General features: G+C 42.8%; 2 protein-coding genes across 3 annotated transcripts in view; both read right to left on the bottom strand.

The window, feature by feature from the left end:
• Window positions 1–2,599: 2,599 nt before the first annotated feature.
• On the bottom strand, window positions 2,600–10,626 carry LOC115011068 (specifically androgen-regulated gene protein-like). 2 transcript variants are annotated; one of them, XM_029436005.1, is made up of 4 exons: window positions 10,483–10,626; window positions 5,774–5,968; window positions 5,049–5,199; window positions 2,600–4,757 (listed from the first exon to the last, which is right to left on the bottom strand). In XM_029436005.1, the coding sequence occupies exons 1-4, from the start codon at window positions 10,525–10,527 to the stop codon at window positions 3,223–3,225; spliced, it is 1,926 nt and encodes a 641-aa protein (XP_029291865.1). In that variant the 5' UTR covers window positions 10,528–10,626; the 3' UTR covers window positions 2,600–3,222. The 2 variants fall into 2 exon arrangements, with proteins under 2 accessions (XP_029291865.1, XP_029291864.1); XM_029436004.1 differs by lacking the exon at window positions 5,774–5,968.
• A 1,810-nt stretch (window positions 10,627–12,436) lies between these two features.
• Window positions 12,437–27,583, bottom strand: part of anks1aa (ankyrin repeat and sterile alpha motif domain containing 1Aa) — a 57,207-nt gene continuing 42,060 nt past the window's right edge. The window contains 13 exon segments of the mRNA XM_029436361.1: window positions 12,437–13,983; window positions 15,248–15,342; window positions 16,963–17,145; window positions 18,698–18,835; window positions 19,241–19,327; window positions 19,445–19,516; window positions 19,610–19,744; window positions 19,847–20,017; window positions 20,154–20,261; window positions 20,594–20,740; window positions 20,869–20,967; window positions 27,384–27,404; window positions 27,406–27,500. Coding sequence (XP_029292221.1) covers window positions 13,980–13,983; window positions 15,248–15,342; window positions 16,963–17,145; window positions 18,698–18,835; window positions 19,241–19,327; window positions 19,445–19,516; window positions 19,610–19,744; window positions 19,847–20,017; window positions 20,154–20,261; window positions 20,594–20,740; window positions 20,869–20,967; window positions 27,384–27,404; window positions 27,406–27,500 — 1,355 coding nt within the window. The 3' untranslated portion in view covers window positions 12,437–13,979.

Below are 27,583 nucleotides of genomic sequence, written 5' to 3'. Positions count from 1 at the left end.
TCATTGTGGCATTAGCCGTTTAGAAAACCGGTAGGCCTATCCAGCAGCATAGGTAGGTACACCATTGTTTGTATGGTTATCAGGAGTAACCAATACATGCACAAATTGTCCTATCAGACTATCTGAAGATAGTGAGAAAATTCCCTGTCTATCATATCTATGTCAGTAGAAAACGGGGCAACATTGTCAATTAAAATAGAGAAAAACTAAAACATGTATGGGAAACTTTCAGACGGCACCTGCCGTTAGGAAACGGCATAGGCCAGTGGAGCACCAGCGGCCCACCGCTGCAGGGATCAGCCACTTTTCGATCTCGGCGTCACAGCCCCATTTGTTTAAACCGACATTTGTTTACATTTTTGAGAAATTAGCAGCATTAAAAATATGCCGAATTAGCAATTAGCCGTTCCTGGTTGCAATGCATCTATGGATGTACTGACAACTATCACGGCATTACTTTGAAACTGAAGACAACTTAAAAACGTGATGATTCTTAGGCAAGTTCTGGGTTCATAAAGAGAGAACTTTAATGGCACGTTTATGAGCAATAATGATATCCTTGGAAAGTATAAGTCACACTGATTCTTAAAATATGTGCATCATGACTGTGTTCAGATGTCATTGAGTTATGACACCGAAAATGTACCTTAATTGCCTCCGCGAGCTGTGTGTCACATCCGCTGCCGGCCACCTGTTGTTTTAACAAAGACGAGTGTCGGAGTGAGTTCCCAGTCAAGTAGCGTCTCCTTATGCGGTAAGGGCTTAGGTTAGGTGATGGTAGGTCGTAGAAGAGATAACTGTCTAGGGTTACGGAGAAGGTGAGGCGGACACATATTGATGGGGAAACAGACTTCGACAAAAACAGCAGCTGTCCATTTCACCTCCTTTCCTTCTCTTCCCCTACGCCTTCCTGCAGGCTCACCTCACAGTTTGAATACCTGTGTTGTAGAATGATAAACAGGTGTTTACTCTGCAGGTCTATAACCCTAACACATAGTCACTGTAAAACCATCTACAATTTTAGAAAAACTATGCACAAGCAAAGTTCTATTCTACTTCATACACCCATCACGTTGCAGCCTCTTTGCTATAATCAAGGTCAGATTACTTTGAAATGTAGTCAGTTACTGAATACAAATTGCATGGCAATGTTTTTCATTAGTAACGTAATGTATTGGATTACAAAAAAGTAATCTAATCACTACTTTTGGATTACTTGCACTTTATACGAAAAAAATGGATGCAGCCACAAAAGTTTGAATTCCACAATCAGATTTATTTCTTAATATACACCTCAATCAAATAATGTCATTTGCAATTGCAAATAAAAATGTGTTATACATATTCAGTATGTATAACATGGTGGTATGTTTTTCATAGCAGCTGATCTACGATGCCTAAGAGGGTAACAGTGGAACCGTCAGGTCTGCTGGCAGCAGGACAACAGACAGAGCTGGTGGAAAGGAGAGATAGCTCACATACCCACATGCCACAGAGCAGCAGCACAAAGCAGCCTGTGTTAGTTTGACAGCACGCAACTGCTTCCTCTTCTCGCTAGAAGCTAAACAAATAATAATGCAGCACACCGATGATAATTTCAGCTTTTGGCGTCTTGAAAGAACCATGAATAGTGTCTCAGAACACAACAATGTTATCACAAACAATATTCAAATCCTTTTCGACTCAGCTCTTGTTAAAAATGTCCGCTGACAGAGCAGGTATTTACTTCCTTAGGAAAAGTGTGTAAAAATATACCTTTAAACATATGAAAATATTCTGTTCATAGACCATGCAAATTAGATGATAAAATACATGTCGAGAAGAAAATCCAGGGTGTGATCATGACAACAAAAAGTGTGCACTTAGCAAAGATATGACACGTGCAGTAGATGTAATTGCACAATAAAAGATAAGGATTATCAGTTTTGACACACTAGACTGCGCCACCAGCAAACTACTAGTAACGTTTGGATCTGGCAGGACTCCAAAGTTGTCCATAAAGTCTATTTATTAACATTTGCTGACTTTTAGTTTAACACTTTTGCCACCTCTATAGTGCAGCAGCCTGGTGTAAATACCTATTGAGAGAGTTCTCTTTCAAATTGGGCTTAATTTTCACAGCAGTAGGTGACCTTAACTCCACATTAGAGAAAAGATCAGATCTATTCGTCTCTGAAAGCCTGTAGCAGTGGTAAAATGTTTTCCAGACAGACCGTCTGCTCGTAAATGTGCCACAAAGAGCAGCTCAGGTGTTGCATAAAGGCTAAACCAGGAGGTGAGAAAACAGGTTGCACAAGTTATCGCTATAATATCAGATAAAGGTGCAGAAGCAGAGCCATAAAACTGGTGCCTCAATTTATTATTTGACATGACGTCTTGTGGGCAACATAGTGACAGTGTATGATCGGAAAACATAATAATAAGTCCTAATAAAAGGTTCTTGGGTCAACTGACTAGCTTGTAAGTTTTGCCATGTGTGTCACTATGCAACCATACTAACCGCATATTTCAAATTCTTATCACCTAGTGGCCGCTTGTTATGTGCTTTGAGTTAGATTTTATTCATTTTATAAACAACCCTTTCTTTTTGACAAACTGCCTGCGCAATACAGGTTTAATGTAGCTCGTGTTCAGTACACAAAAACCTGAATATTAGCCGGTTCCTGTGGTCAACAAAACAAAAAAAACTTCCTAAAACTAATTTTAGGAAGTGGAAGTGAACAAAAGGTGACTTTTGAAAGTATCTATAAAGAGAACTAAGAGGGAAACCAGTATCACAGTAGTGTCACTGTAACCAAGAACAACATGTGAAAGCAGACACGGACATACAAAAAGATTCAGACCTTTAGATCACAAGAAACATACACAAAATAACTCATTGCCTCTTTAAAGTAATAGTGTTTTTAATTTAAAATACCACAGCTACAGCGAGTCAGTGAATATCCAAAAGGTTCTTGATTGTCAGTTTTAGGAGAAATAAAACACTGTACATATGGCTGTACAATAGGAGTAAGAAGTAGATGCAAATGTGGGCCAGTGTATTCAAGACGTGCGAGTCAGTCTCATGCTTAACGCAGTAAAAATCTAATTGCATAAATATGTGGTTAAGCTGCTTCCTGAAAGTTTTGTAATGCCTTCATCAATCATGTATGAATCTCTGGTATGTTCCTTTAAATATAGAATCTGAAGGTAGTCCGTGGCAGTTAGTGTAAGATAGATGCCTCAGTCCTTGATTAGCCCCAGCTTCTTCAGGGCCTCACGGCGTTCTTCTTCGTTTTCTGCCCTCGGGCAGATCAGTACACTGATGCCTTGCGATCGGGGCAGCTTCTGAGAGTGTCCGGAGTGCTGAAAGGCGGTGACGGCAGGCAGGGTCCTCCGTAAATCAGGCTCTTTGCTTGTGGCACGGGCCACCTGCGAACGCTCTCCTTGAATGCTTATGAACTCTTTCCCACTCCCCAGAGACGCGGGGCGCGGCCGATTGTTACGTCGCTGGCTGGGGCTCTGCTCACCACCTGCCTCATTGGAGTCTTGATTAGCCATATAGTTGCTTAGACCTGGGCCAGAGCGCTCCAGGGTGGCTGATTTGAAGACCTTGGGTGGGGTTAGATGCTTTACAAGGGCAATCGGGGGAAGAGAGGGTGTGTTCACCTGTGCATTAACTGTGGCCTCTGAAGCATCTTTGACAGCAGGCAGTCCATTATCTGACAGCGGAGGTTCGACTGAGTCACTGAAAGCAGCAGGTGCTGCGAGAACCTCAGCAGGCTGGACCGCAGGAGCTGGGGAAGTAGCTGATGTTGACACAGCTGCAGGAGACTGGAGAGGGACGGAGGCAGGAGGTGGGCTGTTGAATTGGGTGTAAGATGGTGTCAAGGGTGGTGTATGTGGAGCAGCCGTGCTGATTGGAGAAGGAGGAGCTGCCCATGACCTTCTTGTTTTTGGGGAAAGCTTAGGGCTCAGGGCGGGCCCCGAGTCTGCCTGAGGCAGCAGGCCAAGCTTTCGGAGGGCCTCAATGCGGATCCTCTGGGGTTCCGACAAGAGCCGGTCATTGGGCACCGAATGTCCAGAGGTGCCATCAGAGCCGGCCACTGCTGACTTGTGGGACTTCAGAATAATGTTGGAAGGAAGCTTCTTGGGCTTCGGGGCCACAGCAGGTGGACTTCTTGGCTCAGCGGCTTCAGGAGGACTTATTAGTAGACCAGGGCTGACGGCTGGTAGACTCAGTTCTGGAGGCTTGTTTGGAGGCTCCTTGATCACAGGCGAACTCACTGAAGTTCTCGTCTCAGAGGCTCTCTGGCGTAGCTGCTCCAAGTCAATAGTTGCTCCTGGCTGGTTATTGGATATTCCTGCAGATGGAGGAAGACTCTTCACTTTCTGCTGCTGTGGAGGAAGGCCCGGTTCATCCATGAAGTCTGAGGGAGGAGGGATCACACCCACATCTGTCTCAGAGGCTCCCGTGGACTGACTGGGGCAAAGACTGGCACTTGGGACAATCTTTAGTTTACCATCTCCATCCGTGGATACACACAACTGTGTAGCTGATGGGTGGATTTTGCAATCAGTGACTGATTCAGTGACTGATTCAGTGACTGGAGGGTTTGGTTGTGTCATTAGGTCCATTGATGTTTCGAGATGTTTCGCGTTAGCTGCAGCGGCAGGAGAGGATTGTGGTTCTGGGGTTTGATTTAGAGCGTGATGCTCAGCTTCGTCTCCATTGGTTAACACTCTTGTTGACTCATCAGACTTGAAACTGGAAATGTCTAAGGAAGAAATGCACAATTACTGCAGTTATTGATGCTATTTTAAGCATAAAATGTTTGGACACACCTTCTCAGAATGAGAAGGTGTGTCCAAACCTTTGACTGGTACTGTACATACATACACAAAACATGAACTGAATATTTTCTTTTTGTTAAGATTATTTATTCTTTTTGCTTCTGCAATAACACAGCTGAGGTAGACAGGACTAAACCTTGGTACATTGGGTATCTGCTCCCCCAGGCGAGCGACTAGGGCGCCCCAAAAAGGAATATTTCTTGACATGAACATACCATTTACTCTCATCCGACCCGTTTTGTCAGGGTCTGGTTCATCATTGGATAATCCGCTGTCTTCCTGCACCTCCAGCGCTTCAATAGTTTCCTCCAGATACATGAGACACGCTCTTTCTTCTGCAGTTAAGTGCTCCATACTGTCATCACTCTGCACACAAAACAAGAGACTGTGAAGTGCACTCAAACGCTGAACAGTTTCTTAAATCTTCAGCAATCTCGGTCGTCCATTCAACCCTCATCACAGCCATGAGAGACAGGACGGGAACAAATGGTCAAAATTGTTTGGTGTACAAACTGCTGCAAAGGAATGACTAATTACACCACTCCTGTCCTGTTCTTGGCCATCTTTCATTCTATATTGGCTTGTCAGAAGAATTCATTTCGGGTGACTGCTTGAGATCCTTACCCCTCTGGTTGAGTTTAGAGAAAACTCCCACTGAAACATTGCCTGAGAAACATGTACGCATTTCACCTCAAAAGAGATTCACTTCCTATCTCATGCGCTCATTTGACCCTTCTCATATTTACTGTAAATGTCCATGCGCACGTCATTACAGCCTGAAATCTCAGTACTTTCCCAACAAACGACAGAAGCATTTCTATAAGTAATGTTTATTCAGATAAGCCAGAGGAGACGAGTAGCAGTAAAGTGTGTCCATATGTTATACAACCAACAGATAAGATACAGGGTCAGTGAGATGAGGATCTACAGCAGCACTCACATAGCCAGAGTTCATGCTGATTACACTGTCGCAGCTCTCGGCACTGTCCAAATTGCTCGAGGATTCCATGGCAACGCCGCCTGGCCAAGTGTCACTCTTCGGCATTGCACAAGGAAGAGGACGAGGGCAGGACCTGGGCCTCGCGGTCCTCTTTTGAGTGTGTAAATTTAACCGAGAATCAGTCTGAGGTAGAATCTGAAAAAGGTCAAGGAGAAAATATAAGATCGGGACAAAAAGGCCAAAGTGGAATCAGATGAAATGTGTGTGCGTGTGGCACCGCCGTCTCTTTTAAACCATTCATCAAATACAAAGACTGACCTCCCACAGCCGGTAAACACGAGATGAAGCCTTAATAATTCACAAAATTGGTTTGTAAACATCACTGCAACAACTATTAATGTCAAATCTTTCCATTAGTGTGATAAATGACTGCCATAAATTACAACTGATAGCGAAATGATCCTCATAATGTAATAGCTCTCCTATTTAAAAAGATGTCAAATGTGCCGTCACTGTGATATATTAATCATAAATGTGAATTGAGTCATTATATAAATTAATGGATGACTTAGTAAACATTTTTAATTACACATTATTGGGGTTTTGTTATGTTAAAAGGATGCATCAGTTTGTTAAGTCAGTCTTAAAACAATAGTAATGTTCCCATGTGGGCATTGAAACTGGTTATATTGGCAGTCATCATTCATGTCTGTACTGGCCAGTAAAAGATTATTTCCTAATGTGCTTTCAGTGTAAGTGATGGGAGACAGAGTCCTCATGTCTTCCAAAGTTTCAGTCTTTAGTACAAAATTCCCTCTTTGTGTTTCCCTGTTGAGCTGCAGTGGAGGGATAGTAATAATTTAAAAAAAAAAGCGAACTTAGAAAGTGGATATCTTCCAAAGTTACAGCCTTTTATTACAGACCGTTGAAGCTTCATATCAGCTACAGATACACTTTGGCATATATTTCTGCACAAAAAGGGTACGTAACTTTTAAAAAAGGAGAAATATACCTCTATATCTTCCCTCCACTGATACATTGTGCTAACAGATGTGTGGCATCATCAAATGTCCAATCTAAGTGTAATGGGCATTACATTTACATGTGTATGGACAATTCCAGTCACGATGATTCAGCTATGAAGCGAGAAATGCTCATCTTTGTTTGTGAATACGCATGACATGCTTCACGTCGTGTACAATCCGTGCACAGACAGTTGATATGCCGCGTTATGTTGCAGCGCCGCTCTACAAATGCGTGTCCTGCCTATTATGCCGTGTATATATTACCACTGACAGGTCAGGCGATAGAGACGCATGCAATCCAAAAAAAAAATAGAAGGATTATTACTGATGATTACATACACCTAAGAAACAAATAGGGCAGTAAATGAATTCATAGGAGCACAAAGAAAAGAAAAGTTCTAACCTCTTTACTTTCCATTTTAAGTGCTTAAAGTGCCAAAAGCAAATACCACCAAAAATGCATAATGATTGAGACATGAAGGGATAATATTTATTTAACTCGAGTTAGGACTATGTAGTGGATTTTTGGCGAAATGGGTAATACAAATGCACTATACTGTATCCCAGGACAAAAGCTTAACAACCCGTTTACCTGCTTACTCATCACGTAGCCACAGCTGCACAATCAGGTTCAGGTGTGTTCGTGGGAGCAGAGCAAAGCGAACTTCATTGTTCTCTTATCTCAGGGAACATTTGATTAAACATATAGGAGCTAAAGGAATTAAGGTTTCCCGTTATGAGTGAGTGTCACCGTTTCTATGAGAATAAGCCTCCAAAATGACATTGAAGTCACTCGGGCTGAGAGTCATCATAGTAATTACTGCATGAGCTTCCTCGCAGGCACTCAGCCACCATAAACAATATGTCTGCTCTGCTAGTACAAGTTCAAATTTAAATTATTTGTGATACAAGAAATGTTTCTAGGAAATGGGAGCCGCTTCTTGTAATGGACTGCATTTTATGGCAGCAGTTTAAACAAGGTGAAACATTAATGAGGATTTATATCAGGTCTAAAGCAACCATGGAGGATAGTAAGTCTGTATTTCTTTCTGTGACTTTGGGGGTTTTTGGTTTGAGATTTATTATTTTTTTCTTCCCGTTAGGATGAAGATGGGACTTTTAAAAAGGCTTTGGGAAAGTAAATGTAATTTAACAGTTAACTAAACGAATAAAATGTACATTTCTAAAATCTAATAATTGTCACTTAGAGGTTTTATTCCTGGATGTCTGATGAAAACTTCCTGAACCTCAGTATTTCTCACATACTGGCTTTAACCTTGGTTTTACTCAATCTTTGTTTTTTCAATGACAGAAACTACGGATAAAAAAATAATACCGATTGTTTTGGTTCATTTGTGCGTACGAGATAAGTGTTTATACGGAGAGGCAGCACAACAGACCAGCCTTGCTCCCTAGTGCATGAAGTCTGTACAGTAGATAGTACGTACATCCATCAGTAAACATTACGTTTTCAAGGGCGTTCCAATTGATCAACTATTAAGTCGATATATAGCATCCTCCAAGTAAGCACATTGAAGACGATCTAATGCACAAACTCTCAATCTTCATTGGTTGCCTTTTACTAAAAGTGTTGTCAAACATGCGTTCATAACTCATCCGCAGACTAAAGTAAAGCTTAATTTAAGAGTCTCGAACTACAAACCAAGGACAAGTGCCTCAAGCATGTGATGGCTGAATGAATGACTTGGCCTTGTGGACTGCCAAAATGGTTTAACTATTTATTTTGTGCCCACAAATGAATCAAACGTTGGAACCATTTAATTAAATTGAGACTACAAATTATATTTCGCATGAACCAATTAGTAAATCGTGGCCTCGAGATAATATATATAAATAAATATTTTTTTTTATATATATATATATATATATATATATATATATATATATATATATATATATATATATATATATATATATATATATATATATATATATATATATATATATATATATATATATATATATATATATATATATATATATATATATTAAATTAAAAAATATATATTTTATTATTTTCTCTCTATGGCTACACCCGAGCTCCGTTTGAAAATATAAGATGTATATGCATTACATGGGTTGTAATCTATGACTTGTCTCAGTTGAAGGGCAAGGAATTCTTTTACTTTTTACTTTATTTATCTACTCAAGGCTTTTCTTTCTACAATAAATCCAACAAACTTAGTTTTCTGAAATCAAGTGCAGGTACAGTGCAGAGATCAACTTGTATGAAGATTTATTTTTCGACACAGTCAGTTTTGAAACAAGAGAAGCTAACTTTAGAAAGTAGCCTACTTGAAACAAAGATTCACAAGCAGATTTAGAAATAGTCTCAGAAAATAAGAGATTAAAGTTACAAGAATAAAAGGACTTGGAAAGAAGGAGATTTTGTGACCGCTAAATATCTTGTAATTATATGTCCCAGGTTGGAAACCAATGATGTAGAAAACTGGCAAAGAGCGATGACACATTTGTCTTGTTGACATGAAGACATGGCAAGAACAGTTGGGGAAAACCTGATTACCAACACCCACATTACCTCGTGTTTTCTGGCAACAAAAGCAGCTTGACTAAGCTCGCACTAGTCTCTCAGTGAAAGCTTTAATTGCTGCTAATTACCGTCCCTCCCATTAGCTCATTCAGATCAGCAGAGCGAGGAAACAACTGTCCAGGCCTGAGCAGCCAACACCCCTCTCAAACCTGAACAAGGCAGCAAACCTGTAGGGCGGCAGTGGGAGAGCTCACTACACCCACAGCTGACTCAAGATTTCATAGTGAGAGGAATGTCACTTTGCTTGCTTCCATGTCTTCAAGACAAGCCGAGCGCTCTGATGTGACTAGGTGTTGCACTTGAATTACAACTCTGCAGGGAAGTCACTCTTAGCTATACAAAGGGAGGATCAGCTCCAGGTATTTAACGTGTTTACCGTGTGAACAGCTGCCCTGTTTATGAGCCAGATTTACAATCCAAGGAATCATCAGTTACAGTTTATGATGACAAATTACAGTGAGATTGAAAGAATATATATATTTTTTTAAAAAGGGTCCAAAAATGTGATGTATGTGTTCAAGGGCAGAGCTGGATTAATGATTGGCAGTGAACAAAAGTTCATGGTGAACACCAGCAAGTTGTGCAAGCTGCTTGAGTGAACACATTGTTTTTCATTAATGTTTAGCTGGGCACCTTGTCCCACTAAAATCGGTATTATTGACATTAATGTGCAAATATTTGTACTTTGACTCAAGCTCTACTCACTTAGCCAGCAAAGCAATGCAATGATTCAACACGATTGATCAATGAGTCATCTTTGAAAGGAAGTATGGGCTTCCATAGTGCATGAAAGTGATTATTAATGCTGGTCATATGTGGGAATATGTCTAACACTACAGAGTATATCACCTCCACCCGAACTGCCCACTGACAGGATGCCACATCTGAGCAAATAGTGTCGTAAAACCTCTTCAGCTACAGGAAATAATCATATAAATGCCTAAAAAAAAAAAACTATAACTACAGGTCTTTAAGGGTGATAACATTTTTATAAAAGCACGGATGCGTACGTTTAAAAAACTAAACTAAACAACTGTTCCGTCATAACTCCTCTGTATCCACGAATAAAGCAAAAACAAACATTTAAACACAAAGATGTCTTAATAACTCACCGGAGATGTTAAGAGAAATGAAGTAAACCCTGTAAAGCTGTGCATATAAAAAGAAACGCGCTGTTTTCAGTCCATAGCTGTGCACCTCACTCCCCTCTGACAGCTGCACTGCTCCTGGAAGTAAAACTACAGCACGAGAAGTCACTGACGGGAAACAGGTGGGAAGTAATTGCAGCCAGGTGAGCCAATTAGCTTCCGGACCGGTTGGCGTGTTCGGCCAATCAGAAGACGTCTGATCAAGAAAGAGGCACTGGACTAACAGCAGCCAAAAAACTATTTTCCTTCACAGCACAAGTGGAAACATTTTAACAAGTCATATATTAAACACATCTGAGCCACATATAATGTGTGTACATGCATTTTGAAAATCGACTTATGTATTTACTTATCTATTCAACAAGAATAGATAAGTAAATCAGGCTGTACTTGGACAAATAGGGACTTTGAGATAAATATTAACGTGAGCACGCTAACATGCTTACAGTGATAATGGTAGCAAGTTGATGTTAAGCAGGTGTCATTAGTTTAGCATGTATTTTGTCACAAACCAAAGAATTGGACAAAATAATAGTTTGACCTGATGATGGTGCGAGATGAGAAGTTAAGGGATCCTCAAACCGTTTACAATTACAGAGGAACATGAATGTATGCGCCTAATTTCACAGTAATCCATCCAAGACACTCATTATAACCACTCTATAAAGCTTTTTGTTAATAAAGTTATTATTTATAAATCCACTTATTAGAAGGTTTGCACCATAACATGTTTAAATGTTCCTGTTTAAATGTGTGTATCCTTTAAAAACAAAATACCACATGGCTTGTTTGACTAGTTATTCTCATAGTTTACAGGCTGCATGTTGTGAAGAGTTTGTCAACTTGTGCATGTTGGAGTTTGTGAACGAAGCAGGCCCATCCGCAGATATCAGCCTCACAATCAGCATAACAAGCACATTTGTTTCCCGGGAACAGCAGCATACTGTACATCTGTGACGTCTGTTGCATATCTATGGAAATGAGCTGATGTGTAATTTCATATTCATATCTGCTGCAGGGACCATCATCTGTTGTTCAGTTGAAGAACACAAAAACATTTTTAACATACCAGCAGACACATCATTGTATCAAAGAAATGCTGCAGCTTTAAGTGGAGATGATTTAACGGTAATGTCCTGTGGCTATAGGACGCATTCTGCTATAATGGTTAGGAAGGTATTTCCTGTATATCAACAGTATAATTACAACTTCCTGTTTTCCAAACCAAAAAGTGTCACAGACAATATAAAGCTTTTTTTGGCCATCAACCCCACAACTATCAGAACATTGAACAAAGTTGTAATAGTACAATAGTGTGTATATTGTAATTGTCAGAAGGGAAATTCCCTAAAACAATCAATGCACAACCTGGAGCTGGAGCAATTTGAAAACTACTATATTAATCTGAGCTAACAAAAATTAACAAGGGTGCAAAACTTAAAGTTTCAGACTGTAAAGTTTGTAAAGTCAAAAGAGGATTAAAGGATCTACTTTAGGACAGATGGGAGTCAAGAGGGCATAAAAACCCTCAACTTTAAGATGGAGTTGATCATGTACAGCTGCAAAGTGTCTTTAAATGCATATAAATATATATAAAAATGCTTTGTGGACTCCTAAAGTCACTTGCAGCCTGTACCTACCTGTGCAGAAGTGCTGTTGCACGGACTGAGCTGTTGCTGTGCACGCTTCAGCAGACAAAGTTGTATTGGACGAGGAGGGCGTAGAACAAATATTCAAACCTGGCACATCCACTGACCTTGTTTTCCCTCGGACAAAATGGAGACAGTATTGAGCTCCGATACTGGCAGCGGAACTCAAGGTTGTCAAGATCCGACAGAAGATTCTGCCAAAATTGAGGAAAAGATGGCAAAATGTGTCGATGCATCAGTGAAATGGACAAATAAAAAAAGATTCAAGATTCCGTTTTTCTAATTGCGCCATTTATTAGTTGTACAATTATGAAAAATAATCATAAAAAAGACTGGAAGCCCAAGATTATTTACAATCTTTTTTTTCTGAAGTGAGGTCCCTCTTCTGAGTCATTGTTTTCTCAGCCTTTTTTTTTTGTTCTTTCTTTTTCTTAAATCACAGGGTATTTATTCACGATATGTTTAACTTTATAAGACATAGTCCTTTTCTCTCTTTTGACAAACGTCAAAAATTACATACATACATACATACATATACATATATATATATAGATATCTATAAAAGCAAAAATCATTCAAGTATCAAAATACAGACCGCTAGATTCATTTACAATATCATTCTCATCATTGTCGTCATCAGATTAGTACCCGAAATATCTCTCCTGATCCTTAACAATGTGCAAAAGCAGAACGGGACCAGGCTGATGGCCGAAGGTGCCGACACCAGCGAGCCGAAGACAGCGTACCATAGAGTTATCGTACTGGCCTGACAACGTATCACATATACAACATTTAAATCAAAAACGACCAGATCATGTACCCATATATTTATCAGCTGACCAAAAAAAGTACCATTAACAGTCAACACACTGGGAGTTAGCTAGGAGAAACATGCTGTGCCCTATTGTTCTGTTCTGCAGATTGAAACCTAAAAGACGTACCAGCCTGCATGGCAGGTTTGGTGAATAATCTCGTCTAGATTAACCGAACCAAAAAAAAGGAGCGGGGGAAGGAGAGAGGGAGCCGCAGTGACCCACAGCTGATCCAGTTACAGCGTTAGGACACATCATTGTCCTATAAAACAATTAAAAACATACAGAGAAACTTTCAAATCAAATAAAAGCCACCCCCTGTTTTATTATTATTATTATTATTATGATTATAAAACTTTGTAGTGTCAGGTCCTCTGCCCTTTGAGTTTGGTTAAAGAGTTCCTCCCGTGCAAGATTACATTGTTTATCACAGTTATACATGTCATCAAGTGATGCTACGATGTGTGGATACAGGACGAATAATCCAGGAAGGACTGTGTACCTACAGTGTGAGGTCTGTACCTTTGTATCATAAAGTAACAGAAGGTTCCTTATCTCGGCCACTTCCCCTTTAACTACAAGTTCTGCATTGTACATTTCCTCAAAGAGTAAACCCTAACCCTCATGTGAGGGAGGCCTGACAGGTGTTAAGAGGCAACATGTCATTTCTCAGGACACGCATAAAGCACAACAAATACATCCGACGCTGGGACAACCGTCACTTTGTGGTGGACAGGAAGCTAAATGGAGTGTGTGTGTGTGTGTGTGTGTGTGTGAGAGAGTGTGTGTGGTGATGAAGTCGGTGAGGTCAGATGATCTGATGGATCGAGCAGTGTTGAAAGTTTTACGTCTGTTTTTGTCTCCTGTGGTGTACTCGATCCAACGGCTGATGTGATTCTGCCGCATGGGAAGTGGGTCACCTTTCCAACAAAACATCCTACCCACCATGCAACAGGACTCATTCCTGTCCTTTCTTACTGGCTGGGAGTGGCCACAGTGTTCAGCTATAGGGAAGGGACACAGACGCACGCACACAAAGCAGTGAGGTTAAAATAAAGTAAAAATGACAGAACTAAAAGGACACAAACATCGTGATGGTGACGGATTACCCCCCCCCCACACACACACACCCCCCTTATAATGATTAACTCTTTTCACCAGCAGCCGTGAGATATTAACCTGGTAGTGATTGGCAAAACAAAAAGGCAATGCTGACAGGATGAACATAGAAGGCATTTGTTGTGAAAAGAAGAAGAAGAAAAAAGACATGATAGAGGAAGATGCACTTATTCTTGCACACTTTGGGATTTGGTAAAAGTGCTTAGTTATAGTTAGTTCTCTCCAGAAGAAGCGTCCGCTCTGATTGATAGACAGAGGAGGGCATGCCAGGCTTAAGACAGCTTGGACTGTCTCATTTCTGGAGCATCAAGGACCACTAACATGCGGGTCCAGATCGGCCTTTATGCCCTTATTCCCCCCAAAATGCTAACTTTATTAGCTCCATAAAAAGGACTTTATCACAGTGCTAGGATCTCAGCCTCCTTTGGCTTCGAGCAGAACACTTGACTGTGAAAACTCTCTCCCTTAGTAAATCCCAGTGTAACCTCAATCACACCAACAGTCTTGCTAAAGTCCGACTGACGCATATAATTACACAACCAGTGTTTCAGTTTCCTCAGGAAACATGTCCATCCAGGTACAGGATGTGCGCAGTGGCTCACTCTTGGTTCTGGTAAATCAGGTTCTCTCAGCACTCAGAGAAGACAGGAGTTGAAAGATCAGAGTGAAAAGCCTCAGAGTGGCCGTCGCCTAATAGAGCAGGAAAAAAAGCACCAAGAAAAGAAGAGCTTATCACCAAGAGTCAATAGTGGGACGTTGACGGGTGAAAAAAGAATTGTACACAGAGTTCAGGAAGCACACAAGGCAAACAGAGAGGCGAGTTACAGTGGAGGGGAGAGGCAGGTAGTGTGAGTGAGACCAGGGTTGATAAAGCGGAAGGTTTGCACTAATAATTATTTAAAAGTGTACAAGCGGTGGTGGTTTAGCACAAGGAGGGAGCGAAGCACGAGCAGACTGTGTCGTTGTCACATGAGGACACAAGTGATGGCTGAAGGGAGACGGGGAGGGCAGGGGTCCGGCCCACAGAGGGAGAGGCAGAGTCACAGTGAAAGGCACACAGAAGGAGGGGAAGGAAGAGGGGTGAGACCAGGCCCAGAGGTCAGAGGTCGGAAGGAAGAGGGGTCCGCTCAGAATATGGTGGTCTCGTACTTAGTGCTGATAGTGCGTTTGGATTCCTTGGGGTCCACGAGCCACGTGGCGCTGCCCTGGGACTGAGAATCCCCCTCCTGCTCCGCCAGTTCTCCCTGTAAACGCAAACAGAGGGCATGAAACTCTCTGCCTCGAAAATAGCAGCCGACCTTGAGTAATTAACTCATTTAAAATCTAAGTTTGGTCAGTGACAGTCGGACTGAAACAGCTTTAAAATCACTTTGTTATAATGCGTACATCCTAACTGCCATTAAACAAGAGAAGATTTATTCACCAACAGGCCGCTATGTCTTGTGTTGACATTTATTGTATTTGAACTTTTTTTGTTTTATTATTAATAATGAGTTTTATACAAGTGCTTTAAATTGTACTGAGACAAAACATCAGTAAAGTTACTGAACGAGCTTCTCTGTGAACGCAAACAGTGCTTGTGTCGCTACCAGAATGTCACTAGAGGGCGCCTGAGTCAAAAGTAACATTCATCAACATGAAGTGTAGGAAAGTGTAGCTCATTTACAAGCAACAGTAAAACATACAACAATAAATGCACAAAGACAAGCAGCGAGAGAGAACAAAGGAGCAAAGAGTGAGAGGATGGGAGATGAGGATGCAAAGGCAGCACCTGGGCAGCAGAGTGCAGCGGTAGGAAGGAGGGACGATGGGTGGTGCAGGTGTAACAGTAACAGCAACGACTGTCGAGAGGAGGAGAGTCCTGGGAGAGATAAACACCGGCAGGAAGAGGAGTGTAGAGGAAGAAGGAAGAAAAAAAAAGCACAAGTGGCACAGACAGATTGAGGGTGTTGAGAGAATAAAATGGGAGAAACTTGACATAGATTTGAGCAGCGTGAGACAACAGCAGTGTGGGTGTGGGTTCTAACCGCGCAGCTTACAGGTGGGTGTGTGCAACTGTGGAGAGTGTGAGGTGCATAGATCAAAATACAAAAAGGTGGTGGGTGTGGGGGGGGTGAACAGGAGTGACAGTAAACATCACATTCTTAACATGATTCTTTGTCGAGTTCATTAAGCTGCAGCCGGAGACGTGCGACTGGCCCCTGAGGTGTAGTTATCTCATTTGTATTCAGCACAAGGCTCACTACTTAATGCCTTTATGCTAATGAGCAGACAAACATCCGCACAGTGTAATCCTAATGGTGTGAAAATCTGTAGGCCGATACAAATGTTCTTGTCTGATGTGTATTGAGTGTATTGTGTAAAGCTGGAATAATGTTTCTCTAAAACCATATATATTACATCAGGTGTCGGGATGACTCGTTAATGTATGAAATGCTTCAGTTCTACGTAGAGTCAAATAGTTTGTGGCATAACTTACATTTAAAAACATTTGTCGTGTACAATAAAGTTGCTCTTAAATGCCACAAGTGCTGCTGGAGTTTTGACCTCTTCCTGCTGTAGTTCAACATTTTGTTCTAGCAGTTGTGCTTTTTATTTCTCCTTTCTCAAATGGTTTGTATTGACTTTTGCAGATATCTTCAAAGTCTGACACAATTGACACTGCAACCGTCACCTCTCCTCCCACATTTGCAGCATGTGTGCTACACAGAGCATGAAATTACTGCCAAATGAACAGGAAAAGTGCCTTTCAGGGTCACGAGATGTCACTTGTACTGCAGCAGCAGAACTTCTATTGAAATGTGGTCCAAAACTAATCCATACAATGTTCATAATGCTATAATTATGTCTGATGTCCAACTCACCCCCGACTTCCGTACGCTGCCTCGTGGTTTGGGTACAGGTCGGCTGGACTTGGTCTCAATGACCTCTGAACCCGGTCCCACTGGGAGGTTCTGGTGCTGTTTGGTCCTCTGGGCCTGCAGAGCCAGCTGATAGGCTACCTCAAACGCCTGGCCAAGCGTCAGTATAATCTCATAGGTCAGATTCTATACAGAAGGGGAGAAAGAGGAAGAGCAGGCAGCCCTTTTAAGCAATCTGGGCTTTGAACACTGTACTCAGTCTGCAGTGATATCAGAATAAAGTATTTCTTTCCCTGAAACTTCGTCAAAACAAAATTGCGTTACAAGGAGAAGTGGCAGTAATCTCGGGAGCATTGTGCGGTAGCAGGCAGCTCCCCCCCGCAACCTGAAGTGGTTGCATTACTATTAAAGCTGCACTCTATTGTTAAACACAGACAGCTTCCAAACAAGATCAAGCACCTCAGAGTAAAGGCAGAGGATTCAAGCTTCACACTACATGCCTTGGGAAGTCACACACGCACGCACGCACGCACGCCCTGAGACAAATATGACTTGTTTACTTAATGCTCTGATTGCCTTCTGCGCCAGACAGACGTGATCAGCTCTGTGTGGGGAGCAGGGCGTCTGGTAGAGGCTGATAGCAGCAGTACGGTCAATCAGGGCGGCAAGTAACGATTATTTTCAGTATCGATTAATCTGCCGATTATTTTCTAGATTGAAAATAGTGAAAAACGTTCATCCCAGGCCTTTAACGTCTAAGGTAATGTCTCTAAATGACTTGTTTTGTCAGTCAAAACCCAAAGACATTCAGTTTAATATGATAAAAAACAGAGAAAAGCAGGAAATCTGCTTCTTTGACAGGCTGAAAGCAGCAGTTCCTGCTATCCTTTTTGCACGAGAAGTTATTTAAACAATTAATCGATCATCATAATGTGGATTATTTTCTGCCGATGGACTCATCGATTAGTCGACTCATCGTTGCGGCTCAGTGACTGATAAAATCTCACGACTGCCGTGGCGACACGCAGCCCCTCGTTTCAGCCCCACAGAGGAGATCACGGAGCTCAGAGAAGCACAAAAGGAAGAAATGAGCATCGTTAAACTGACTTTAGTCTGGAATGACCCTGGCTGCATTATGAGGAAGATTAGCAGGATAATCATCCGACGCCAGGGGGCACAGAGTAGGTTAAGGAGGGCTAGTTATCACGGCCAGAGTAGCACGCTGTCTACGAGGAGGCAATCAGCCCCAACTGAAGCGTGACACCTTGAGGAGATGGAGGCGTCTGCAGATAACAGTGTTGACGATGCAGGCTGTCACATCTCCTCAGTGTTAGTACAAGAGATGATGTCGGAGGAATTCAAATTAACCAGTGAAGACACTTCTCACTAGAAATACTCCATCTAGTAGTTTCACCTTGTTTATGTTAAAGGGACAGTACAACAATACATATTCTTCCTCGTACCCGTAGTGCTGTTTATCACTCTAGATTGTTTTGGTGTGAGATGTCTGCCTTCTCTCAAATATAAAGGAACGAGACGCACTCGGCTTGTGGTGCTCAAAGTAAATATACTTAAACAGATCTTGTTGGGAGTGGTTTCATGTGGGAAACTATTTTCGTCCATGGAGTAGGTATACGTTTCCTTCTGCGCCGTGATGCGGTCGAGAGATGTAGTTCGTAAAACACACAAAAAAACAATCCAGACAAGCCGAGGGGGGGGACAGAGAGAGGGCTCTTACCACGTCTACTGTGCTGAACACATGGCAGTAGTGGTGGTTGGTCTGCAGGTCCTTGGTGATGTAGGCAAACGTGCACAAGTCCTCCGGGTCCTGGGCCGCACACGAGATATTACGGATCTCATGCTCTGCGATGATGTTCTGCACCGAGGAGAGAGGACGCACAAGACTCAATGTAATAACAGAACACAATATCCAGCTTTGTCACACAGAGTGATAACAATGATTTATAAATGTGATTTAAGACGAGGCGCAAATCGAGTTTCAGTCATTTCAGGAAAGTTTAAGCAGAAACAGTTGTACCCGGCTGAGCAACCTTTCAATGTCTTTTATGAATGTCAAATAAATGTCAATATGAGCAGACTTGCCCCCTGTCAAACATGAACAAATCTGACAGAAACCTTCGATAAGACGCAGCGTGCCGCTCGACTGCAACGCTCTCAAAATATATATAGAAGAGAAGAGACATGCTGTTATTTGCACTGGGCTCAAGACGTGCAGGGTCAACACGTGAGCGGGACAGTGCGTGTGCATGTAGTAGCTCACCTTGTTGGCTGCGTCAATGAACTTCACACCCTTGTAGGTGATGGATAGGACGATCGTCGGGACTTTTCTCATTTGTTCTGTCGACCTCTGGAGGAAGAAAAGGACGCGGGCAGACGTTAAAAGGTGAATTACCGTTCACTCACACTCCATGCATCATGTCCTGTGTTTGTCCCATGAGATTGGGGAAGAAGCTTGTAAGCATACCCGCATTTTGGCACAGGCATCCTGCGTGGACTCGGTACCTCGTAGCTCCTTAATAAGCATGGAACCGAGATACTACAAGGGGAGAGAGAGAGAGAGAGAGAGTGTGTTGGTGTACGTGTTCGATAAAAACGGCATCATGTGGGAAGGAGAAAGGCGTGAACGTACACTGGACTCGTAGGCGCAGGATTCAAAGATGAGCTTCTCAGGTTGATGATGCCAGTTCTGGACCGGGGCGTACGGCGCTGCCAGACTCGGCGGCCGCAGGGTCAGACGCTCTCGATGCCGCTCTTCATACCTTTCCTGGAATAAAAGAAAGTGTTAGTATGACGCTGGCAGAGAGGCCCGATACAATCACCACATCACGTAAAGCTCCTGGAGGAAATGAGAAGTCCATAAACGTACATGTGATCTGTGTCGTTCACTGTGATATCTCTGGGTAACGTCATGGTCACTATCTGCTACTTTTTTCCTCCCTGGCTCTCCGACGGGCAGCAGAGGGTCCATTGAGCGTCCCGTGTAGGGGTCCATCTGACTGAGGGGGGACGAGGTCAGTGATCCAGGCAGGTCTTGGCACTAGAGAGACAGAGTCGGACACGGTTAGTTGTCCCACGATTAAACGCAACTGTCCTTCATCTTTCTCAAAACACATGCTTTGCAAGATCTGTGGACCAAAAACAAAGCAAACTGTCATTGAACAGTCGGTCCTCACCCTGATCTGAGACAAACGAGGAGGCTTGACCGGAGGTTCCTCGTAGGGCCTCTCCGCTAAGGACGCAATGATGCGCTTCCTGTGACCAAGTAGGCAGATCTTAAGCACCTGGAGGACAAAAGGGGAATGATCCGGTGAACATGTGGAGCAGAGGTGCTGGAAAGTTGGAGGCAGACCAAGAAACATCGGACTACTGCTACTTAACTTAAATCTTTAGCCTTAATGTCTGATTCTAGAACAACTCTCTCTAAAGCATCTTTGTTTCACCACTTTACATAACCGTGCATTATTAAAAGGCAGCATGCTTAACTTTCTCACAGAGCTGGCGAGGTTGGAGGTGTCCAAACAAGTGACAAATAAGTTCCTGTCCTGAAGTTTCTCTACAAACTAACTTCACCACCTGATGCTCCTCGTAGTCTGCGTATGTCGCTGCGACTCACATTAACAATCTCCAGTTCCCACAGGTTCTTCACACAGTCCAGAGTGCGGTAGCCGCTGGTCAGGAAGTTGTGCAAGTACTCGTTCAGACCCAGGTTCTCCAGCCAAGAGGAGAGGGAGCTGCTGCCGTCACAGCCCAGCGCTTTCACCTGGAGCAGAAGAATTAACCTTTCACCGACGCTGCCTTCGTAACCAAATCAGTAATAGTAATGTACCTGCATTCAAAATCCACAATCAGGTCTCACTGCGCTGAGATAAGTACTCAATGATTTGTCACCTTGGGTAATGAACGTGCTGCGTGCAGGATCTTCTTTCTGTGGCTCGGGTCCGTGATCCCGATCTCTCTCAAGTCCTGGTCCTCCATCACATTGCTCCCCTACAACAGGAGAATACACACAAAACAGGATTTCTGTTAAATGATATGAGCCTTCATTTCTAAAAGGCCATCACCGGCCTCTATATCCAAGGAAGTCCTCAACGTGCTCGGTCCGTGCGAGATGAAATCAAGTGATGAAGTTCAGACGACGCATATTGCAGCGTAGTGTAAAACGTCATGTGAATAAATCTTTGTGTACACTAAACACTGTTTACGTCCAGAGCTGCATCTTACGCAGCCTATGCTTAAGCATTGATTACAAGTAATGCTACCATTGCAAAAAGAAAAAGAAAAAAGGCCAATTACTCTTGAGTGACATCTTCAAACTGCTCCCCGGGACCCAACCTACCGACTGCAGTAAGGGGGCCACGTCGATAGGCCCTTAAATGAGATGTAGGTGTGTGGGGGAGGGGAGGGGACTGACAGAGTTGTGTGTGAATGATGGTCAACCCTGTCTTTTGTTGCACACCGTATCACCTTTGGGACCGTGTGGCAGGTAGCGGATAACGGAGAAAGGAGCGATAAATCAATGTCAACACTGCAGAGTGGTCAGCGATATGAGATGGAGAGCTAGAGTGCCTCAGCATCGATAGTTGACTGTAACTGATGGTTGCAGGGGGGGGGGGTCAAAACATCTTGACGTGTAAAGGGAAAGCCTCTATTTCTGCACTGACCGTCGGTCAGTAGCAGCCGTTAGCTCGTACGTCAGTGATTACAAAGCATCACTACTGTGGTGATCACCAGAGTTCATCTTGTTGACTGTGTTACTGTTAAAGATGATGGGAGCTGCTTCCCCAGTAGCAAAGTGTGACGGCTCAGAGCACATGTGGCTGACTCTTCAATACGGACCTCGAGTTAATCTTATGGCGATCACCTCTGTGCACACACACACACACACACACACACACCAACAAACACACACACACAGCAGTAACGGGATAGATGGTGTCTGTAGGTCAAACCTGACTGCCTGTTTTTCATGCAGACGCTGTAGTTCCAAACGTGCAGAGTAATACGTGTAAAGGTTCTTGTAGAAACTTGACGCTAGGTGCAATTCTTCTGAGTAAGCCACTGATATACAGTTTTACATGGATACAACACTACTTGTGCACGTCTATGGGAATTTTGAGGAAGAGGAGAAAGAAACAAAAACAGAAAGATAAAGACAAATAGACCAAAAGACAGAGAAACAGAAAGAAAGAGGAACAGACGGAGACAGAATGACAAAAATAACAAAAAGTTAAAAGCAAAAAGGAGTGCGTGAGCTCTTGCAGGAATTTATGTCATAAATGGTGAAACAGGGCCGTAGTTAGAGCTTATATTGAGCAGCATGAGACATCGTGACGCATCTCTGGTGCGTTCTTAATACCTCGCACTAAACTGACAACTTAAAGCCCATTATCTCGGAGCAGCAACACACCGATCGCTGCCTCTCCAGCTGTGGATTGAAACTATTTGGGGAGCCGGATGGATAATAGGGCTTTCACAGTGCATGGATCATTGCATTACTGTCCCACTGGAGATTAACTGATAAATGGCTCTGTGGAGGAACTGCAGCTCTAACAGACAGAATCTCTGCTCCCATTACCTGCGCTGCTTTCTGCACTTTTATACTGTTAATTAAGTAGATGTGTTTTTAATTTCAGCCACGTTGCTTCGTATGTGAGCGCCGGAGTCACGATTCGTTGCACCCAACGCGTTCCCGTTTATTGGATTTGAATTTTAGGATCACTGGAGGTGGGCACAGGAAAGAACACATTTATTTAATATAAATAATAGATATATAGAAGAATAAATCATTTGCACTGCAGATATATTGTGGCTCGTCACAATGCTGTGAAAAAAGGTCTGTTGGGTCCAAGTGTGGAGAGACTGACATTAGTGCTGAAATGATTAGTCCATTAATGAATCAACTAGTCGATACACAAACAATCAATCACCAACCATTTTAATAATTGATTTGCTGTTTAAGGCTTTCATTGAGCAATAAGAAACAAAAAGCTAAATGTCTGCTAACTGCAGTCTTTGTATATTAAATCTTTTTAATCCACATTATGTCTGAAAACATTAGTTGATTTATCCACTACTGGATCAACATCATCTTTTCAAGCGGAAAAGCCCAACATGATCTGGTTTCAGCTTCTAAAATGTGAAGATTTGCTGCTTTTCTTTGTCATTAATTGATGATTAAATTGATCGTTGAGTTACAACCCTAATCGACGTTTCTCGACCTGAACTAAACCCTTCTGGAAGCGAAGACTTGACATTTGAACCCTCGTACGGTTGCAAGACGCTTGAAAGGGATCATCTCGTCTTTGAAAAAGGTAGTTGATGAAACTCTCCTGCTACATAAATATTACATTCGCCTCTTCTTTATCTTGATAAGCCATTCATCTCCAAACACAAAGACTTTGAAGACACAAACGGTGGGACCGTGAGGTACACCTTTTCCCTTTGCTACAGGCGCAGCAGGTCTGACAGTGAGAATACATTAGCTGAGAGAAAGCTGACATAAGCACTCGGGTGAAAAGAATAGATCTGGAATAAAGTAAACTAGGGGTGGGGGGGGGGTCTGTTCTTGTAAGGCCCATCCATCTCCGTTTCCCCTTCCCCTTCATTAAAATGCTGCTCTCTCTCCGGTCTCAGAGAGCAGCCACAGCAGTCCCTCTGGTTTAAAAGCACTTTGAATTCAGGCCGAGGGCTCGAGGGCACGGATCACTTATTCTGACCGTCCGAAAGGACAGCTAACCAACAGCGCTGAAAGTCAAACTTAACACGCCGTCATAAGACCACACAGGCCTGCGGGAAAAAAATGGCGTCGACTCTCTCCAACACAACAGATTTGCATTTATTCAATGACAGAAAATAACGACGAGGACAGAAGAAAAGGGGGCGAGACGGACGCCGGAGTACAAACGGGTGTTGCTTCTTCTGATGTTTCTCACGCAGTCGTGCAACTTAAAGATTTAAAACTGAGCTCCGGGTCATCTCCGGTGACAGGAAGCGCAAAGTAAATGATTTCTTCTCGAGCCAGCTTCAAAGAAAGTGATGTCCCAGCAGAATTGAATCGGTGACACAGTTGCCTCGAATGCAAACTAACTTGGTGCTCCGTGTCGTCAGCTGTGACAGGGTCAGCCTACAGACGCCAGCAGAAGAGAAGGAGCTCGTCAGTACCATTTGAGGGCTGGAGAGCAGCATGTGCTTGTTTCATAGGTACATTTGCTCCACAAGTCGATGAAAATAAGCATCTAATTGGGTTGAGAGGAGGCTCGTCTCTGCTGCTGGTGCTTGAACACAATACAATCACTGTCGTTATTGATCCTGCAGGACAGACGGAGATCACAGCAGTCCGACCGGCAGAGTAAACACAGTTCAATTAGTGATCTCACTGCACAGCGGACACGCCGTCTCTCAACCGTTTTCAATGGCGTACATACCCACGGGCATATTAATACAACCCGACAGATCATTTCGGAGAGATTGACGCAGAGTGCTGTTAGGACTATTTCTGCACAAGAATTTGACTTCTTGACTTTCCTTCGCGTCAGCTCGACTACAGAGGAGATATCATGGCAGTTGTTTTCTGATTCTGGAGCGATGGTGCATATCTGTATACACCGTCTGTGTGTTATTCAGAGCCTGGATTCCGTTTGGTAATAACAAGAATGCATTTGTTCCATATAATACGGATCTGCATGGTTCAATATTAAAATCAATCACTAAGAAATAATGAAATAAATAAGTACATGAATCCCTTTATTATAAAGTAGACTTGAAGATGGACAGGTAAGAGTCGCCCGCTCCACCAGGTGAGCCACCGGGACAAATATATATAAATTAACCAATAAATTGTGATATAATAACGTTAAAAATCATTAAACCTCAACCTCATTATTATGAAATAGTATTATTATTTTCATTATACCAGAGTTCTATTGGAGTTAAGGTGATTAAATATGATACAAAATATAATCAAATTAAAACATCATGCAGACTTTCTTTAATTACTTTACAAATGATTGGTTCATTTATAGATTTTTATACACATTTTTAATGCAATAAAGTATTTCCTAATTCCTCAATTATCTCTATAATATTAAACATTTTGGGGCTCAATAAATCTGTGCCTCAAGTCTGGTTCTAAACCTGCTCCTGTTCTCTCCCCGCTGATGCACAAGAGCACATTTAACACAATTGGAAAAGTTGAGCAAAGACGAGGTGACTCAGAGGGTAATTCTCATTTCCAAACGAGACCAATTTGAGATTCTTAATAAAAAAAAGGTCAAAATGTACTGAGAGAAAGACGAGCTATTTAAAGCCTACATCTCTTTTTCCAAATCCTCGAGCGATTTTAGGAAGCCAGGTGGTCTGTAAGCCGTGTTTAAAGATAGAAAAATTGCCAGCTCTCCGCTTTTGAAAAGAGAAAAGAGGGAGTACTCAGGGCTGAGGACGGTGTGAGAGTGAAAGAGTGTAGGGAAGATTCAACCTCGAGAGTAACGTCAGAAGCTTCAGCACAGAATTAAACATGGAGCTTGATGACACGGCGTGAGGAGGAGAGACGCAGATACATGTGCGAATCGTAGATCGTCCATGCAATAAGTCAGACACACTTATACAAGACAAGAGCACGATGTTGGTTTCTCTTCAGTAAAACATTGTTGCAGAACTTCTGCTCCCTGGAGACCAAGACGTCCTAATTTACAACATACACAAGTGTCATTAACACCGTGATCAGCACTGACCTTCATCTGGCAAGACATAAACATGGACCGCACCGCAGTGCTGCGAGGGGCATCATTTATCTCCAAACAAGGAGAGACCAAAGAGTCACCTGTGACACTTACAACAGGAGCAATGGAAACACCCGATGAAGTATAAAAGCACTATTATAAGCATCACTATTGTAATCACTGACAGAAAGGATTACGTTTAGCAGCCTTCTGTATATACTGTACTCTGCATTTCTCTGGGGGTTCGCTTCAGCTTGCGACTGCTGCTGTTGCCCTTGATTTAATAACATTGGGAGTCTGTGGAAATATGGGATTTAAACATTGATTTTTACCACCGGGCAAACATTTTATCTTTCCAGGCAGACAGTCGGATCATGAAAATACATTTGAAGATACAACATGCTGCTGGGTAAAAAAAAAAGGTTTCCCCTCTAAGGGTTACACCAAATCAAGGAGTCACAGAGGTTATAATGTGCCTTCATCCAAGTGACATTGCCAGCTATACAGGTAACTCTTTTTAAGTGAGTGTTAATGTGTAATAAAACAAACCACAGACAGTCTGGCTTCCAGGAGCACTGGTCGTAAAAACAAAAACAGAAGGAAGATTTTACTGCACATGCAATCCAAAGCCTCTTCCTGCTTACACATCCTTCACATATCGTATGCATGATGAAGGGGGGGTCCAGCATTATTCAGTATCGAGTAGAACACTGTGATAAATGTCTACCTTTACCAGATCTACAGGGGCTCACATACTTTAGAATCTTTGCTTTTTTTTGTAAACACATGGCTCTTCATGCATTACACAGAAGGTGTATGACGAGGGCCTGACGGAGGAGGAAGGAGTTTTCATCTTGACACACAAGACGGCTGTGTCGTTTCCAACATGCCCAGTGGCTCTGCCTACCAGCTGGGTCCCTCATTCTCTCCTCCATCAGTCCTCATTACCGACACAAGCAGCGGAGCCAACTCATAGTGGCGTCTCACACTGTGGGCTCCATAAACTTTGTCGGCTTGGCAACAGCATCCCATTGCTCACCGAGACGCTGCTTCATTCTGGCCGGGCATCGGCTGAGTCTCAGGCAGCCGGCCCACTGACGGTAAGTGAGAGGTCACGACGGCGGAGGCCCTCCCTGAGATGGAGACAGACTGTCTGAGAGCCTGAGAGTGCAGCACAAACCTGATTCCACACGCAGCCGGGCGGAATGATACCGAGGTGCACGTAAACAAAATATCTGACAGCACAGATAAAACTGCATATTGTCTGGTTTAAAGGGTGTGTAAATCTGGCAAACACATCAATGAATGCTCTCGCCTGAGAGCCGAGAGGAAAGTCATTGAAACGCGCGCTGAATATTAAGAATCTTTGCACAGCTCGTGATGTAATGTGAGATATTGAATAAACACTTCCTATATTCAAATATTGAACAAGTCAGACTCATAAAAAAGCGGAAGAGGTCGTTACAGGATTTCAGCTAATTGAACTTCAGACGAAGCTAATGGGATCATCTCACGGCTAATGGAGGGTGGCGTCAATTGGATTAATACACAAAGACACAAACGGGGGTTAAGTAGTAATAAGTGGTGCAAGGGAGGAAGGGAAAAGATCATAAAATGTGAGGAAAGACAAAACAGTCAAGAGCTTTAAGGTCACTTTGGACATAATAAAATGATTTAGGAGCTCACCATGTAGTGCAGGTCGTCGAAAACCGTTCAGGAGCAGTTTGCTCTCGTACTGCGGCAGCCCCACATGCTCCAACCAGTCTCCCACAGGCTGGTCCAGCAGCCGGCCCGCAGCACCTGCTGACAGGGGAAAGCGCTTTAGGAGGGAGAAACCTTTCAGCCGGTAGCAGCGGCACTCTGACGATGAGACGTGGCATTGCCAC

Source organism: Cottoperca gobio, chromosome 7, assembly GCF_900634415.1.
Source record: "Cottoperca gobio chromosome 7, fCotGob3.1, whole genome shotgun sequence".
NCBI lineage: Eukaryota > Metazoa > Chordata > Actinopteri > Perciformes > Bovichtidae > Cottoperca > Cottoperca gobio.
This window is presented reverse-complemented; position numbering and strand designations above follow the sequence as displayed.

What these genes read in the sequence shown, in the direction of transcription:
- LOC115011068 (XM_029436005.1), bottom strand. Translation starts at nt 10,527, where the DNA reads ATGCACAGCTTTACAGGGTTTACTTCATTTCTCTTAACATCTCCG. An exon ending in TCAGCATGAACTCTGGCTAT is followed by an intron (nt 5,200 to 5,773) that starts GTGAGTGCTGCT and finishes TTTTGTGTGCAG; the next exon opens with AGTGATGACAGTATGGAGCA. An exon ending in GGGTCGGATGAGAGTAAATG is followed by an intron (nt 4,758 to 5,048) that starts GTATGTTCATGT and finishes TTTCTTCCTTAG; the next exon opens with ACATTTCCAGTTTCAAGTCT.